At 34.5% G+C, this 17,303-nt stretch overlaps 3 protein-coding genes across 4 annotated transcripts in view; all 3 read left to right on the top strand.

Annotated features, from left to right (window-relative positions):
- LOC136801982 (RNA-binding region-containing protein 3-like) overlaps positions 1–2,087 on the top strand; it is a 33,225-nt gene extending 31,138 nt beyond the window's left edge. For both annotated transcript variants that reach the window (XM_067058676.1, XM_067058677.1), the window contains one exon: positions 554–2,087. In XM_067058676.1, the coding sequence (XP_066914777.1) occupies positions 554–2,035 (1,482 nt within the window). In that variant the 3' untranslated portion in view covers positions 2,036–2,087. The remainder of the gene's footprint in view (positions 1–553) is intronic.
- LOC136802001 (uncharacterized) overlaps positions 1–17,303 on the top strand; it is a 253,117-nt gene that overhangs the window by 37,410 nt on the left and 198,404 nt on the right. The gene's annotated exons all lie outside the window — the stretch shown is intronic.
- Positions 2,585–14,072, top strand: LOC136801983 (transcriptional protein SWT1-like). Its single transcript, XM_067058678.1, has 19 exons — positions 2,585–2,733; positions 3,180–4,373; positions 4,749–4,838; positions 5,045–5,129; positions 5,552–5,613; positions 6,016–6,063; positions 6,735–6,836; positions 8,172–8,342; positions 8,486–8,555; positions 8,959–9,109; positions 9,531–9,593; positions 10,047–10,135; positions 10,925–11,006; positions 11,448–11,580; positions 11,928–12,040; positions 12,436–12,582; positions 12,878–12,965; positions 13,255–13,322; positions 13,582–14,072. Exons 1-19 carry the CDS (start codon positions 2,611–2,613, stop codon positions 13,664–13,666), a joined length of 2,964 nt encoding a protein of 987 aa, XP_066914779.1. The 5' UTR covers positions 2,585–2,610; the 3' UTR covers positions 13,667–14,072.

A 17,303-nucleotide genomic window follows, 5' to 3' on the forward strand; every position in this document is an offset into this window, starting at 1 on the left:
CCATAATCTTGGAAGATGATTTGTTTTGGTCTCCAGCTTTGGGAAGTAGCAATGTTTTTGGTTGTTTTTGATGGAAAATAGTAAGAAACTTAAGTTTACAAGTGTCATTTAGTTTTTACTGGCTTATAGAATGGCAGGATCCTGGATGGTTTCCCTAACTGAATTTTGCAAATTGCCCTGTTAAGAATTTTCAAAGACATTTACTTTTGCGAAAAAGGCCAAAATTTGCAAAAATCGCGAAAGTTTCTGTTCGCGAAAGTTTGTACGCCAATAAGATTTACCCCCTGGAAGAACCAAAAAATTCTCTTTTAGACCCCCTGGAAATTCTGCTTGAATTACCCCCTCAAAATGTTCACCCGTCACTGTATGGATATAAAATGGAATGGCCCATTGTACCTTGGAGAGGTATTTTCAAATTTGTTGGTCTTTCTAGTTCAATACCCTCGTTCTTTAGGGTCCAAATACAGGAAAGAGCTTTCTTATGGTATTATATTCTATGCAATGAGTTATGCGATAATAATTTGATTATGCTTATCAAAATTTTTTATTTTAGGATCCACACACAATGGAAACAAAACTGATTGTTAAAAACATTCCAAATAAATTTAGTGAGCAAGATAAGATTGAGTTTTTACAATTATTTGGTTGTCAGAATGTAACATGCCTAAATGGAAAATTGAAAAGCTGTTGCTTTGTTGATTTTCCTGATGCTGAATCCACCAAACAAGCGCTGGATGTTTTACATCAATTTGAGATATTAGGAAAGAAACTTGTGGTAGAATATGCTAAACCTATTCATCAAACAACAGCAAATGAAATTGAAGCTCAAAAAGTTTTTGATAGAAAATCATTTTTCCTTGACAAAGCAGGAACAAAAGATTCAGCAGATAAAACTAATTTGGATAATGAGAATGATCTATCACAATGTGGATTAGCTCCAAGCTTAGGGTTAAATCATAATTTTCCATCTCACTTACATTACAAATACCCTGAACCTAACGTACAAATATTAACAAATATAGCTAATGCATTAGCAACTGTTCCAAAGTTTTATACCATGGTTTTGAATTTGATGAATAAGATGCATTTACCACCCCCATTTGCTGGTTTAACTCCGACTCCACCTCTACCAGATAACAAAGTCAACATGCAAGATGCATCAGTCGATACCACAGATTTGGCAAGTTATTGTTCTAGTGAAGAATCAGAACTTGAGAGTGATAGCGAAAATAAAAAACATGAAATTTACATCAATAATCCAACAATCAGTCAACCTATACGTAAGAGGAAAAGGTTGAGGGCAGCTGCTAGTAAGGACCAAGAAAAGCTGCAAATGAATAAACCTGTTAAATCAGATCTTCAAACTGAATCACCTTTTGAATTGACAACATCAGTTAAAAAATTGGAGTTCAAACTTGGAAATAGTATAAAAGATGCAGTTGAAAAGAAAGCTGCACCACCAGTTCATTATAGTATTTTTGATGAAAGAGGCCAATTTGGGAAAATTGAACCTGTTGCTAAAGTTGTTAAAGTAGATGAGAAAATTGAAAAACATGTGGTAATGCCTGATGTTAATGAAACTATTTCTTTTGAAATTGAAGGACAAAATATTGCAAAAGTAGAACAAAGTACAATAGAGTCCGAAGATGAAGAAGAAGAAGAAGATAACGCTGATTATATTACAGCAAAAGTGTTGAAAGAAAATAAAATATCTTCTGAAGAAATTCTTAACATGAACCAATTCAAAAATTATAAAGGAGGTGACAAAACCAATCGTTTATATGTCAAAAATATTGGAAAGCAAGTATCAACAGACGAGTTATTGTTTATTTTTAAAAGGTTTGTGAGGAATTGTACAGAGGAGGAGAAATCTACGCTTGAGTTGCGGCATATGAAAGAGGGACGTATGAAAGGACAAGCTTTTGTGACATTTCCAAACGAAAATATTGCAGAAAAGGCTCTGAGACAGGTTCACGGTTACATCCTTCAAGAAAAACCATTAGTTATCCAGTATGGAAAAGCAAACAAGAAGTGATCATATGTATTTCCTCTAAAAAGTATTTCAGCTGTGATTTAACTATTAGTGTATTGAAAAAATAGTGCTGAAATTTAACTCAATAAATCTGTGAGAGTATGTTGCGATGAAATCACTTTTTAGAGGAAATGCAGTTTTGTTCAAATTAATATTTTTACTAATGTTTTATAAATACTGTATATTTTTATTTGTTTTAGTTGTATTTACGAAATGAAATTTCCTTAGCTACTATGGTTGCTATTGCCATTTTTTGGAAATTTGTGTGGTTTTATGGTCTAGAATTTTGATTTCTACACAAGTCATATGGATAGAAACACCTGGAAAAACTACTACTCTTTTTTGCAATATACTCATACCCCTCCTCATATGAACCAATTTCAATTGTAAAATATGCTCCAACAACGCTTTGCCCTTTGTTAAATTGTTGTGTAAAATGCTTTCTACCTAGAAATCGAATCCTTCTATAACCTAAAATTTAGTGAAATTCTCAATCCCTACTGCATCATGATAATCTTTTATTTTCAAGTAATCTTATTTTTATCCCTTAGACAAAAAGAAAAACGTTTATTACAATAATGTCAGAGGAAAGCTTACCACCAGACTGGATCAAATGTATGTCAAAGAAATTCAAACAAGCCTATTTTTTCAATACGCAAACAAATGAAACATCATGGGTCCATCCCTTACTCAAAAACAAGGTAATTTTAAAGTTAAACTTCCCTTTTATGGACTTTATAATGAATTTTCGAAATTGAGATTTTTTTGCAAGGAAAAAATTGAATTTGAAAATGGGCTTTTCCAGAAAAAATTTGAATATGGGGGGTGGAGGAGATAAAAATTTTTGGAAATTCACCCCTCCCCCCTGCGATAGTAGGTCTAACCCCCTAGACAAGCATTAGTTTACCCCATGGACAATCAAAATTACCCCCAAACAGAGCAAGTTTACCCCCCGGACAAGGCAAATTTTGTAGATTTTTACTACCCCGGACACTATATCCTCCATCCCCCATGTATGGACATTTTCTGGAAGAGCCCAATCTCAGAAATTTTTTGATCTAATTTCATTTAAAGCGTCATAGTCTACATAAGACGAAGAATAACTAGCAACCTTTTTCTTACTCACACCATACCTTTGTTGTTTCAGGGAGTACCAGATGAACCAACTGAAAAGACTAAGCCTTCAAAAGGTGACATAAATGCAAAAATGAAAAAGAAAAAGACTGATGAAAAAACGAGCAGCGGCAAAGAGCCCAACAAAAACCTCAAAATACCAAAACAAACCAAACCACCTATCAGTAAAGCCAAAGAGAAACCTGATCCTAAGAAACTCTCCTCAAAAGAACTAGAAAAGCTGGGAGTTGCTCAACGAAAAAGGACAGAGAAAATAGCTTTATGGGCTGAAAATGTAAATAAATCATCCAGTAACCCTAAGAACTCTTCAGAGACTCAAAAAACGAAACCGAAAAAGAAAGCTAAAGATACATCTGTAACTTCAAATGATGAACCAAAGACAGAGACTGCTAAAGAACCAACATCAAAGACTGCTAAACGGTTGTCAGAAATTATTAACAAAAAGACTGTCGACACTTCCAAAAAGATACCAAAAATACCGAAAAAAGATAAAAATAAAACCAAAGAAGCTGGAAAAGAGACTGAAAAGAATACAACAAAGGAACTGAAACCTCAAACAGAAGACAATGAAAATCCTTTCTTGTTATCGTCAAAGATTTCTTATGCTAACTATATTGAATCGCCAAACCCTTTTGCGCCAACAACAAAATCAAGTAGCACGGCAGAACCAAAATATGACAATTTTGTAGACTCTCCAAACCCTTTTGCACCGACAGCAAAACCTAACAGCTCAAAAGAACATATCAATTATATTGAGTCTCCACATCCTTTTGCACCGACCACAAGAACTTTCAATAGAGAATCCAGCAACAACATTCAACAAAATGAAACTGACGAGGATATGACGGAGGATGAGAATTTAGCTGACCAGCAAATTCATTTCAACAAATCTACCCAACAACAACAAAATAGTAACATATTTAACACACATCAACAACAAAATCCATTTAAAAAAGAACAACCTTTTACGTTTCAACAACAAAATAACCCTTTTCAACAAAATGTAAACAATTCTGCTCAACATCCACAAACTAGCACTTTTGGGCAAAAAAATGGATTTCATCAACAAGACCCTCAACCAACATCACACAGCGGTAGATTAGAGGAACAATCTTTGGCTAACTATGCACCGATAGTTCAAGAAGGAGAAGCTTCAGATATGGAAATTGATGACGTCGTACAATTTAGTAAAGAAATCATGAAAGAGGTAAACCTTATTTTTACCCTGTTTTATGGCAGTCTAAATGATTTTATTGTTATTAATATCATTATTGCTGAGAGAGTCTTTTCAGATTCCAGCCTAAAAATGGTGTTTTCAAGAAATGATGATCTTCAATTAAAGATACATTTAAAAAAAGGTTCAATTAAAAATATAGGGATAAGCATTACTGCATGGTTGCAGACACTATTTAATCCAATAAATTCAAAATCTGATTTATTCGTTCATCCATCAATGACAGGTCTGGGGTTGCTAAGCCAAGTTGTTAGGCCTTTTGGCTATTTCCTTGATTGAATCCTCAGCCACAGAGTTGCCCTAATGACCATTTCTAGTATCTAGAAACCTTGTGGTATTTTGTTTCAGATTCGTGAAATGCGGAGTGAGAATGTTGTATCAAAGCCGGCTGTTGCAACTGAAAATGCACCCATGGAAGTGAAAAACCTCATTTACACGGTAAACTAAGGATATCAACGAGTCACCCATATGACACATCCTAACTTTTTATTTGATCATTTATCTTTGATAGAGCTTGATATTGATGAATTGTTTTCAATTAACCTTCTTTCATCATCCAGAAGTATATTGCTTCGTTAAATCGATGCTTACTGTACAGACTCTAATATGTAGGGTTTTAGTCAAATTATTTTTGTGTGTTTCAGGATCCATTGTACATAGTACTTGACACTAACATTTTGTTAGCTCATTTGAAATTTGTTAGTGATCTCAAAGATTATCCAATCCCAGGTAAACAAAATATTGAAAAATTTTCATGTCTTCATTATGATTTTAATCTATTATTCCAACAGTGTTATATATTCATCTGTTGGCTGTTGGCAGAACTAGGATTGAGAGAGTCTACCCCCTTTTCTATTCGCGCTAGACCTGGGAAGTGGAGCGCTACACCTAATCTCAGCTCCCAGTAATTTATCGCCTAGATCAGATTACCAAATCTAAGCTACTCATTCACTAGAGTTGGTGGTGACCAGGGATTGAACCCATAACCCTTTGATTGTAAAGTGAATGCTCTATCGACTGTGCTGCCCTGAACAACATGGTGAAAGGTGAAGGTGAAAAATGTGAAATATTAATTAGCCCACCTTGAACAGTTCTTAAAGAAGATATTTTTAATTAACCCAAAATTTTACTTTGAAATGACTATTTTTCAGGTATTGGAACGCCTATTCTGTATATACCTTGGATGGTACTTCAAGAGTTGGATTCTTTAAAGGTGAGAACCCTCTCTTTGTTACATTCTTTGAGTTGGAATTTGAATATGAAAACAGATCTTTTGTTTGTGTTCTCTTGTAGAAAAGAACTGTGGGGAAATGACATTTCAATCAATGATGACCTTTATCTCCTTGTCCCAAATATTTCTCAAAGATAACGTAATTGTATTCCCTACAGTTCAGGCTGATCTTTTCCCAAGAGATTCAAATAATAGAACCTCTAAATCAGTTAAAGATCGAGCACTCAAACTAACTCTATGAGCCAATCGGTGAAGATTGGAAATTTTATTTGTATTCACTTTTGCAATACACCACGCCAGTAACCAAAAGAAATTAAAAATGACTCTTTCGTTTGGGCCAGCAATAAAATATGTACACTTACTTTAAAATATTTTTTTTTCTAGGACGCTGTGAATAGGCACCATACACAAACAGATCAAAGTGGTGCAGAGGTAAAACGAAAATTTCCATTTTGTTTTTCAAACTACAGCAAAACCTCTAATTAGCCTTACATTATCGGGGAAGCAAGAGAGATGTGATTGTTAGCTTTTACACTTTTTGCTACCATTTACAGTGAATGAAAATAATGAGCTTTTTAGCCGTACGTAATACATTGGGCCATTCCATTTTATATCCATACAGGGGGTAGACGAACATTTCCAGGGGGTAATCGAGCAGAATTTCCAGGGTGTCTAAATGAGTATTGTTTCATTTTTCCAGGGGGTAGTAAAAATATTATAAAATTTCCAGGGGGTTAAAGACTGATTTCAGTTCGTCCACCATCACTTTAAGGTATGAAAAGAAATTTACTTTTTTTACTTGAAAAGGTTAGTCTATTCCCCTGTATGAAAATTTAATGGAATAGCCCTTCCACACATAAATATAGAAAACAGTATGATTAAATTGATGCCGTCAGAAAAACTTTAAACGCGTGTTTCGCCGCTAGCTATTTATCAAGTCTGTTTATCGGAAGACTTCCGAAAACCACTTACGGAGCCGTCTATTACTCGAAACTTACTTGGTAACTAACTTAGAATTTTTTTTCGGTCAACCATTATAAGATTATGCCTCTACTTTTATGTAATGGATAACCTAATTATTCTTTTTTTTCTTTCTTCATCAGAAAACGTACAAGTTGAACATATTGGCAAGAAAAGCGATCAAGTTTATCAACACCTGTTTGGAAGCAGACCACCCGAGAGTCAAAGGACAAACTGCAATCGAGGTAGGTTATATAGTATGGTAGAGTAGGGTAGGGTAGGGTAGCTAATCTGAGATTAGCTACCTTACCCTAAATTTTTTTAGACCTACCTCGGAGGTCCTATAAATTAACCGATGTCCGTTCGTCCGTCCGTTCGTTCGTCCGTCTGTTACCAGCTTTTCTCAGGATTGGCTCATTAGTTTTTTCTGATTTTTGGCACATTGATGCAAAATGGCAATGCCCAAAATGTGACGGAGCCCGATTTTCGAAAAAAAATTAATGCCGGAAATATGCCGGAAAAAGTGTTTTTTGGCATTTTCTCGAGATTTTATCATTAGTTTTTTCTGATTTTTTGCAGAAAGATGCGTATTCACAATGCTCAAAACATGACCGAGTTCGATTTTTGAGAAAAAAAATTTTCCGGCCAAAACTTGCCGAACATTTCCGTTTGTGCAGATTTTCATTGGATTTTTTCGTTTTATGCCTTTGTTTTTTTCAAGCAAAAACATTATTTATAAGAATGTCCACGATTAAGCATGGTTCAATTTTCAACTGGTTTTGGTACAGAAACTTTCTAAAAATCGCCAGAACAGCCGAGAATCGCCGGATTTCTTGAATTTCTCGAGTTTTTCTTGTATTATTCTGCATTTTCATACTATTGTTGTCATTTTTCGATTGTCTTATTACATCAATCTTCAGGTAGGTCCATTCAACATGTAGCTTGTTTACTCAGATATAATACACTTACTGGGGCAGGGGGTTCGGTACTAAAATCCTGGACATATATGTGTACTTAAAGGATTTTCGAGAATTTCTTGCATACCACCACCCCATTTTAGAGAAGTGGTATTTTAGTACCCATGTGCTAAAATTTGTCTTCTCGGGAAAAATTCATCAAAATTATGAAAATTACTATTTTTAGTACCAATTTTAGTCTGATGACCACCTTTTTGGTATTTTAGTACACCATGGTACTAATAGGATTTTTTAATTTTTTTTGGGTATACCACTAAACAACATGATGTCCTAGATTTTAATATCGACCCCCCCCCCTAACTGGGGAATAAAAGTCGGGAATAATTTAGTCACTTTGAGAAATTCTTGCACTTTTCCTAGAGTAAAATTTCGTACACAGAAAGAAAATTCTATTGTTATTGGTAATAGAGTATAAAATATTGCTGCAAATCTTTGGGACGGGATTCTATAAACCTTTCGATTGTCGATTTTGGTTAATCACCCCGCCTTCTAATTTCGAGACTGAGTCATTTTGTTGACTTCATTTCGTTTTGGAGCAATATGCAACCTTTCTAGTCGAAAAGAAAACGCTTAACATTATTATTCTTGCATTAACATCATCAGGCCAGTACACCGATCGATGGATTTACTGAAGAATCGAACGATGATGCCATCATCCATGCAGCATTGAGTTTGAAGTTACGAGCGTGTCACAGTAATATTGTCATGTTTTCCAATGATCGAAACCTGTGCAATAAAGCAATGGTGGGAGGAATCAAAGCTTTTTCTCAACAGGTAAGGTTGATCTTGATTTATGTTTTAGATATATGATTATAGGTATAGCTTATAAATTTCCATGCAGACTCAACTTAACAAAGCCGAAGAACAGGATGTTATGAACTTTTTTAGATCGCATCGGATTTTTATTCATTTCATAGAATTTAATGATGGGTATCCGAAGTCTTTATCAGAATGGGACAGTCGCCATACGCAAAGAAAATTATCAAGGTATGGAAAGTTAATTACGATTTCCCTGACTAGACCTTAAGGTGACTATACACCTTTTCGACCGTAGTTGTGCGGGCATTTTTTGTCCGCTTTATCCCACTAAAACCGTCCCAATCCTTTTTTTGACGCATTTTGCTATCGTCTATATGTGCGAAAAAAGGTCTGGGACAGTTTTAGTGGGATAAAGCGGACAAAAAAATGCCCGTGCATCAATTGGTGGCTACGATCGAAAAGGTGTATTCTCGTGTTTCTTTGAGTTTCTTTTTGACAAACTTTTTAGGTACACCTCTACTATGTTGATTTTGAGGCGTATAAGCATGTGGTTGCGAGGTTAAATTAAACTACAAACTTTTCACCAGCTCTAACTGAAAAGAGTTTGAAAATAAATCATATTAACTTTCAGAGTATTACGAGGCTTACAAGGTTCAAGAAATCATTGCTAAAGAGCGAAAGCAAGCGGACGAGCTGTCGTGCGAATTACAATGTATGCTAAGAGAAGGTCTGTCGCAGGTTATCGAGCATGAAATGAAAGAAGCTTATGGACCTGACATGTGGTATGTGCAAAAAACTTTTTTCATAATATTCTTCCAGCCAATCTCACTAAGATCTAGTAAATTGGCCTTGATGACGTCACAAAAATAGAAAAAATATCTCGAGTGTGGGGTTGAGACGAGTAATGAAAGATTTACTGTTGTTCATTGTGTACTAGATTTTGTACTCTTTCCTATTCAAACAGAGTGAAGGAACGTGAGAGTTCTGGAGCGTGCGTGGTTGCGCATATTGTTTTTATATTGATTTAACCTTGAGAAATTTTCGCGTTAAAAAACAATTAATTAGATTATGGACTTTTGATGCTTGTTTTTCCTTCAAAGATTTGGACAACGATTTTACTGAGATGTCAAATGGCAATTTTACTCTCATAATAACTCGTTCTGCACCTGTTATTAATACCTATTTTTTCTTACTTTGTTAAAGGTTACATATTGTGAAGATTCAACCACCGTGGACGTTACAAGATGTGTTCACCTTATTAGAAAAGTAAGTATATTTGCATGGACCTAGTCTAAGTCTACTTGGATCTTCACAATTCTAGAAAATCTTTTAGAAACCACATGTCATTTTAAATGACCCATAAAACCTGGGATTTTGGCTCTTTTTTCCTCGACTATTTGTGTTTTTTCCATAAACAAAAAGCGGGATTTTGGTTCTTTTTTCAGAACTATTTGCGTTTTTTCCATATTATCTCACCACGTAATGTATGTCTAGCGATTATTTACTTTAAGTGAGTGTGTCCATGTCTTATCAATATAAAGATCAATATCAATATAAAGAGAACTTACTGCTTCGACTAGTGCCACCTTCTGGGTCAGGATTCATTTTCTAGAAATTAATAGTAAGTATGGCCATTCTAAGCTTATCTTTATACCGTAATACTGAACCTAAACTTTGAAAATTGACTAAATTCTTCTTCTTCCTTTTTAACATTTGTAGACATTGGATAGCAGTGTTTGGTCATGTCATTCAAAGAAATCGCTTGAAGATTGTAGAAGAGTTGAAGAAGAAATTTCAAGACGCCGAAGGTACATCTCCTACTCTTTAAAATAATAAAAGTGAAAACTGAAAATTTGATTTTATTCATTTCTTGACGTTTCGGTGTCTTCTTTGCACCATGACATCGAAACGTCAAGAAATGAATAAAATCAAATTTTTAGTTTTCCTTTTCATCATTAAATTTATCTGGCCCAGCAAGAAATTTTTTCAAATCTTTAAATAAGTTCATCAAAGGTTCTTTAAGTACCGGGTGTTTCAAAAGAAAAGTGTACAAGTTTGAAGTAATGTTGCTGAGAAAACTGAATATGTTATAAATCTAAACTAACTTTTCACCATCAGGAAGAGGAAAGGCTATCTTAGATTTTGATCTGTCATACCTTAAATTTGTTTCACATGTTTAAAAGTCACGAAAACAAATTGAAGAAATTCTCTTTCGAAAAAGCGTCATTTTTCATCCACTCTTTTTTTCTCGAAAATTACGCCTTTTTTGAAACACCCGGTAGAAGGGTTCATAATGTCCATGCAAATAGATTGTACTCGAACTAAAAATCTAGAGTTTTTTAAAGATAAGTACAGATAATTATATCATTAGTCGTATTGTAATTAATGGTTTCAAACAGCCTCGTTCCCTGCGTTATTAACCTGTTATTATTAACTTTTTGACGCTTACTGATAGCGCCTGGCGTTTATCAGTAACGTAAATAAAGCCTGGAATACACGAGGACGAGTTTGGCTTTTAGATTAAGCTTCATTGAAACAGTTAAAAAAATGTATTTAGTGTTTGGGTGATTAAAGTTGTTGACGTCTTCTTCTTGTAGGTATTGCTGGTACGTTACAAGTTTCACATGACCTGATTGAATTCAGCGTCAGATTGTTTGAGGCTTTCTCCATTCGGTCCAGGTAATACTCTCTGCTACTTCCACATTCTGATCACTTCTTTTAAGTCTTAGGGTGTTTCTTTATAAAAGATTACGAATGACCTACCTTAAGGGACCTAATTTTCACGGGAAATTAGTTCCGCGAAATGCAATTTTTACTATAAATCATCGAAGACTCCTAGGAAAATGAAAGAATTTCAATATAAAGTGGGCGTCAACCACGAAAGTTCCGCAAAATACGCCCCTTTCGCGAATTCATACCCTGGCACCGCGAAAATAACTTCCGTGAAAATTAGTTCCGTTTAATTATTCTAGAGACCCAGATTAGTGGGCTTTGTACATACTATAAATTCTATTTATGTGAAAATATACCTATTCTAGAAATAGAAGCATTTTTCATGTGCAAATTATATGTCAAAAGTGTCAACAGTTTTCTGACTGTTTTTCTGAATGTTTCTTTCAGTTACAATGACATGATGACAAAGTGTTTGGCCGGCTGCCGTGTGTTGTTAGACAAATGCAATGAATACATTCAAGAGAAAAACGGAACTGTCGCCCATGCCAACCCGAACCAAGGGAAATTACATCAAACCAAGGTGAATTAACATAAAGCATAACATTTGGCCAACAAAACAAACGACACTTAAGATGGTGTCACCATGTAAAGGAATTTTCGATATTGACTGACCCATTAAAGGATCAAAATATCGTTGAAAACTAAATGTCTTTTAGCTATACACCTTCGATGGTGAATCGGGTCACCCCGTATGCCGTATGCTCCTTGGCTGTTAATTTTATTCTAGTGTTTAAAGAAAAGACGGGAAAAAGTCCCTAACAGGGCTGCTTTGAGACAATACAGTATTACTTATTGCGCGTTCTGATTTCTCACTTGAACATCTCATGATCAAGTCATGCATTTTATGATATCATGAATCTTCCATAGGAGAATGTATCAGTGGAAAGAGAAGAAGGCGAAGCCATCCATACAAACACTGTTAAACATGGAACAGTTTTGGACACTTTTGATGATATTTGGAGGACAGTTACTCATTACAGGTACGGTTGCTAGGCGACAAGTAATCTGTCTACTATCTTCTGGACTTTCAAGGCAAAACCTTTCATTCTGCTATGGAAAACAATGTTCTACTTCATTTAAATTTAAATTTAAATTGCTCTATTTATTCCCCCAAATATGTGATATTTCAGGCTAAACAGGTTTTTCGTTTTTTAATGGCGTTTTTTTGGACAAAAATGTCCTTCATCCGTCAAATTAAATTCCCGCCAAATTAAATTTTTCAAGTTAACCGCCAAATTAAATTCCCTCTGAAAAACCTTTTTCAGCCATCCGCCAAATTAAGTTCCAGCCAAAATTTCTTCCTTTAATGTAGCATCTAATGGTATTTTTGTCTCGATCCTCCGCCCAATGTATAAGCAATACATTGTTCTTTCAGCGCGTTGATTTTTCAAAGTTTGGATTTCCCAAGTCAGCTGGTGAAGGAACTGGACCCTAACGAACCAAAACCTGACCCCAAAGAAGCAAACGCCTGTCTCACTGTCATGACCAAATGTCTTCTACAACTTATTCGAAAAATTCAAGAGTAAGTCGTAAAATATTTCTGGTAAAATTCTTTTATTTGTCCACCAAAGTGTTCCTTTATATCGACATAGTTGAGTTCCAGCGATATCAAGGTAACCTTGTAGGGTCAAGATAAGACTTTTACGAATTTTTTGTTTTGATACCTTTGTCATTCATATAATTCAAGACATTGCATCTAATCCTTTGCTAATGCTTTTGTTATCTATTCAAACTTTGCACATTGCAAATAGAGGATGGATCCATTGTTTATTTGTTTGTTTAGTGTTATCATTATTTCTTTTTGAATAAATTTTCAGCGTGGTGAGGATACCAGTGGAACGTCTTATAGAATCAGAAGAAGTTTTAGTGCAACTTTTACAAGCGGTTTCCGCTTTTATGAAAGAGGTATGATTAAAATACATTATGTGGCCTTTTTAGTGGTCTGCAGTAACTTTAAACCAACGAAATTAAGTCCTATTACAGAGAAGTATATTATAAAAAAGTATACACGTTTTTTATTTATAAGCATAGCCAGGCTGAGATTATGGGCTTGAAAACAATATATCTTTTGTTATAAAACAATAGAAGCATTATGTAAAAGTCGATCAAATTTGACAAATGAGGGGCACTTTTTCTAGGACACCCGGTTTATTCTACTTTTTCTGATGTCTTTTTGCTGTTTCTCTCTGTGTAGGTGATGAAGAGGGAATGCTTCGTGACTCCCATCGAACTTCTACACTTTTCACAAGATAAAAATACCAGGTACTTGTTGTTCATGCTGCTTTTCGCAGTCCGATGTCCAAAGAAAAATAACTCATAGTACTTCAATGGCAATTTTTGGCTACTGGTATATTGTTCTGCTTCTCCACGAGCCTATTGTGAACCTCATCTCCTAGATTGAGCTCAGACAAATGCATGTTTCCTTTTATTGTCTCTGTACGTTTTTTGGATTTATTTCTTACCTACTGAATCAAGAAATCCGTAATGGTGTTGATATATAGTTCGCTAAATTTTCGTTTAGGACTGCCCTGATCCAAGGTTTATCACAACTCGATCGCTCTTATGCCATGCTTCAACAATGTATCGAATACCAGCGATCTATTTGAAGAAAAAACGAACATTTTAATACATTGGGCTTTTTCAGAAAAAATTTGTTCATATTGGTTGGAGATGTATTGGTTCCCCTGGGCGTTCCGTATTTTCGTCCCTTCCCCACCCTCTCCTTCCCGAACCAGTGTTATACCCTTTAGACAGAGTTTTCTCTTTTGTATTGCAAAGTCACACCATGGGCAAGTTTCTCAGATACCCTTGGACAATGTATCTTCGAGTCCCTCTATGAATGATTTTTTTCTGGAAGAACCAGTTACAAGGATTTTTAGATATTTTTGTTATTTTTGTATATTTTGTACATAATCTTTTTATTTTATAGGAAAATATAGTAGCTGGTGTTTATAATTTCGTATATTAAAAAAGAGAAACTTTTGACTAAAAATAAATGCAACTGTCTTTTTACCTATAAGAATCTATTCAATTATTTTGTGAAGATTTGGCCTTACTTTTTAAAATTTGGACACTAAACTGATTGAATAACGTTCAATTTTCCAGTCGTTGTGGATTTTAAAGCGTTTTATTATATACCTGTAGGCAAAAACAGCCATTGAATAATTCCTGATATACCTTGGCTATTATACCACGGTAGAAATTTTTTTTCAAATTGTGCTTTCAAAGTTTGATTTTTTTTGTCGCTCTTGTTGTATCAAAGAAATACATTAAAATAAATCTATTGTCAATTTCATGAACAAATTTTATGATTCAAAGTAATTAACAAAATCATTTTAAAAAAAACATTCGAGCGTTTCACTTAAAACACTCCCATAATCGAGCGTTCGAATGTTATTTTTTATTTTTAATGATTTTCTTGATTACTATTAACATAATTAATGTTTTTTTTTTGCCTTAGGTATATAATAAAACATATATTCAATAGGTTTTCGTTGGTTATTGGATTTATTAACCGTCGGTGATGTATATTCAACTCGGCTTTGCCTCGTTGAATATTACATGCCTTACATCACCTCGGGTTAATAAATCTCAATGACCAACTTTTACCTATTGAATATCTGCTTAGTATTGTCATTATATGAGCAGGCAATAAATATACAGAATTTGGCCGCAAAGGAGAAAGATTTATTATTCTTTTATTTCTAACAGTCCCCTATGGTAATTTTACCGGCCAAAAGAAGAAAATAATAGAGTGATTCGAAAAAAAATTTGGGAATTGGACGAGTGATTTTCGAAAAAGGTGCAGATACGGTTGGCAGACGATATCATACTCCAGGATGCAAGTGAAATTTTTCAATCCGCGGACCTAGACGGGGGTTCGTACCCTGAGTATCAGAGGTTAAGTTTTCAAAGAAGATAGTAACCTCTGAAGACAAATAATAGAAATTTTATCGCGCATGTGTTAATCTAATCACTGTAGAAAAAATCAAAGATGAAGAGCAAATATTACCATATTAATGTCTAGCAGACTGTATCAGTATGCAGTTTACTATTTACGAATTCCCCAGAAACCTCCAAGTGTAGTTGAAATGAGTTTATTTCAAAAGAAATCTTTTACATGATCCCCAAATGTATAACAGTAATTACTAAACTTTTAATTATGGAAATGTCACTTTAATTGAATCGAAATAATAGACAGACTTTATGTTATGATTCTCTATCACTGACTCTTTTTAAAAAGCATTGATGACTTTTTGTAAGTTGTGTTTTCAACGACGGGAATAAAAATATCGACTATGACGCTCATCCAAGATCTTGGATGGTCGTCATGGTTACTTTTGTCTTCGCTGATTGCGCGATGAATAGAATCTCGATTCGTCGGCACAGCGTAAATATATGATTTTGAGCTGTGCTTTTCACGGTAGGGGGTTCGGTTATTATCAGTTAGGGTTAATAAGGCCGAAGGCCTTCTTAGGGGCATTCGTACCCTGTGACTTAACTTTTAGGATCCCGTAGGGATCCTTGTAGGGGCACCGGTAGGGTTGGGAGCTTTCTTAATTAAGGTCTGTAAATTACACGCTATAAGTATTTGTGAATGACGGTTCTCTGTCGTGTCTCGTTGGCGTAAGCGGTTAGGCATTGGGTTTGTAAACCAAGGTTGATTGCATTTTGTGGTTCGAGCCGGGGTCGGAGACCTGTTTCACCGGTACGGGCAAATTTCAGAAAAATACTTAGAAAACAGTTAGAAACACTCGAGAAAGACAGAAAATCAGGATAGAAGATAGGAAAGTAGAAAATAGGGAGAAAATAAGAGACGTTGCATCCTGGAGTAGATACAGGGTGTCCGGAAAAAAAGTATCGAGTTCGAACATGTGGTACGACTCGATACTTTTTTCCGGACACTCTGTAGTAAAACTGACGAGCGAAAAAATATTCTCAAGTAACTAATGAATAAAATTTGTCAAGTTTTGTAATTTTTGATGAGAAAGGAGCGACCAATGAATTATTCTCAAAGGGACTTATGAATGTAATTTATCAAGCTTTGTACTTTTTGATGGGAAATTAACGAGCAATGAATTACTCTCAAGAGACTAATGAATGAAATTTGTCAATGTTTGTAAGTTTTGATGAGAAATTGACGAGCAATGAATTACTCTATCAACGGACTAATGAAAGAAATTTGTCAAGCTTTGTACTTTTTGATGGGAAATTAACGAGCAATGAATTACTCTCAAGGGACTAATGAATGTTATTTGTCAAGCTTTGTAATTTTTGATGATAAATTAACGGTTAATGAATTATCTCAAGTGACTAATGAATGAAATTTGTCAAGCTTTGTACATTTTGATGAGAAAGGAGCGACCAACGAATTACTCTCAAGGGACTAATGAATGTAATTTATCAAGCTTTGTACTTTTTGATGGGAAATTAACGAGCAATGAATTACTCTCAAGAGACTAATGAATGAAATTTGTCAATGTTTGTAAGTTTTGATGAGAAATTGACGAGCAATGAATTACTCTATCAACGGACTAATGAAAGAAATTTGTCAAGCTTTGTACTTTTTGATGGGAAATTAACGAGCAATGAATTACTCTCAAGGGACTAATGAATGAAGTTTATCAAGCTTTGTAATCTTTGATGAAAAATTAACGGGTAATGAATTACTTTCAATGGACTAATGAATGAAATTTGTCAAGCTTTGTACTTTTTGATGGGAAATTAACGAGCAATGAATTACTCTCAAGGGACTAATGAATGTTATTTGTCAAGCTTTGTAATTTTTGATGATAAATTAACGGTTAATGAATTATCTCAAGTGACTAATGAATGAAATTTGTCAAGCTTTGTACATTTTGATGGGAAATTAACGAGCAATGAATTACTCTCAAGGGACTAATGAATGAAATTTATCAAGCTTTGTAATCTTTGATGAAAAATTAACGGGTAATGAATTACTCTCAAGGGACTAGTGAATGAAATTTGTCAATGTTTGTAAGTTTTGATGGAAATTGACGAGCAATGAATTACTCTATCAACGGACTAATGAATGAAATTTGTCAAGCTTTGTACTTTTTGATGGGAAATTAACGAGCAACGAATTACTCTCAAGGGACTAATGAATGAAGTTTATCAAGCTTTGTAATCTTTGATGAAAAATTTCCGGGTAATGAATTACTTTCAATGGACTAATGAATGAAGTTTATCAAGCTTTGTAATCTTTGATGAAAAATTAACGGG

Source organism: Clytia hemisphaerica, unplaced genomic scaffold (assembly GCF_902728285.1).
Source record: "Clytia hemisphaerica strain Z4C2 unplaced genomic scaffold, Clytia hemisphaerica genome assembly, whole genome shotgun sequence".
Lineage (NCBI taxonomy): Eukaryota > Metazoa > Cnidaria > Hydrozoa > Leptothecata > Clytiidae > Clytia > Clytia hemisphaerica.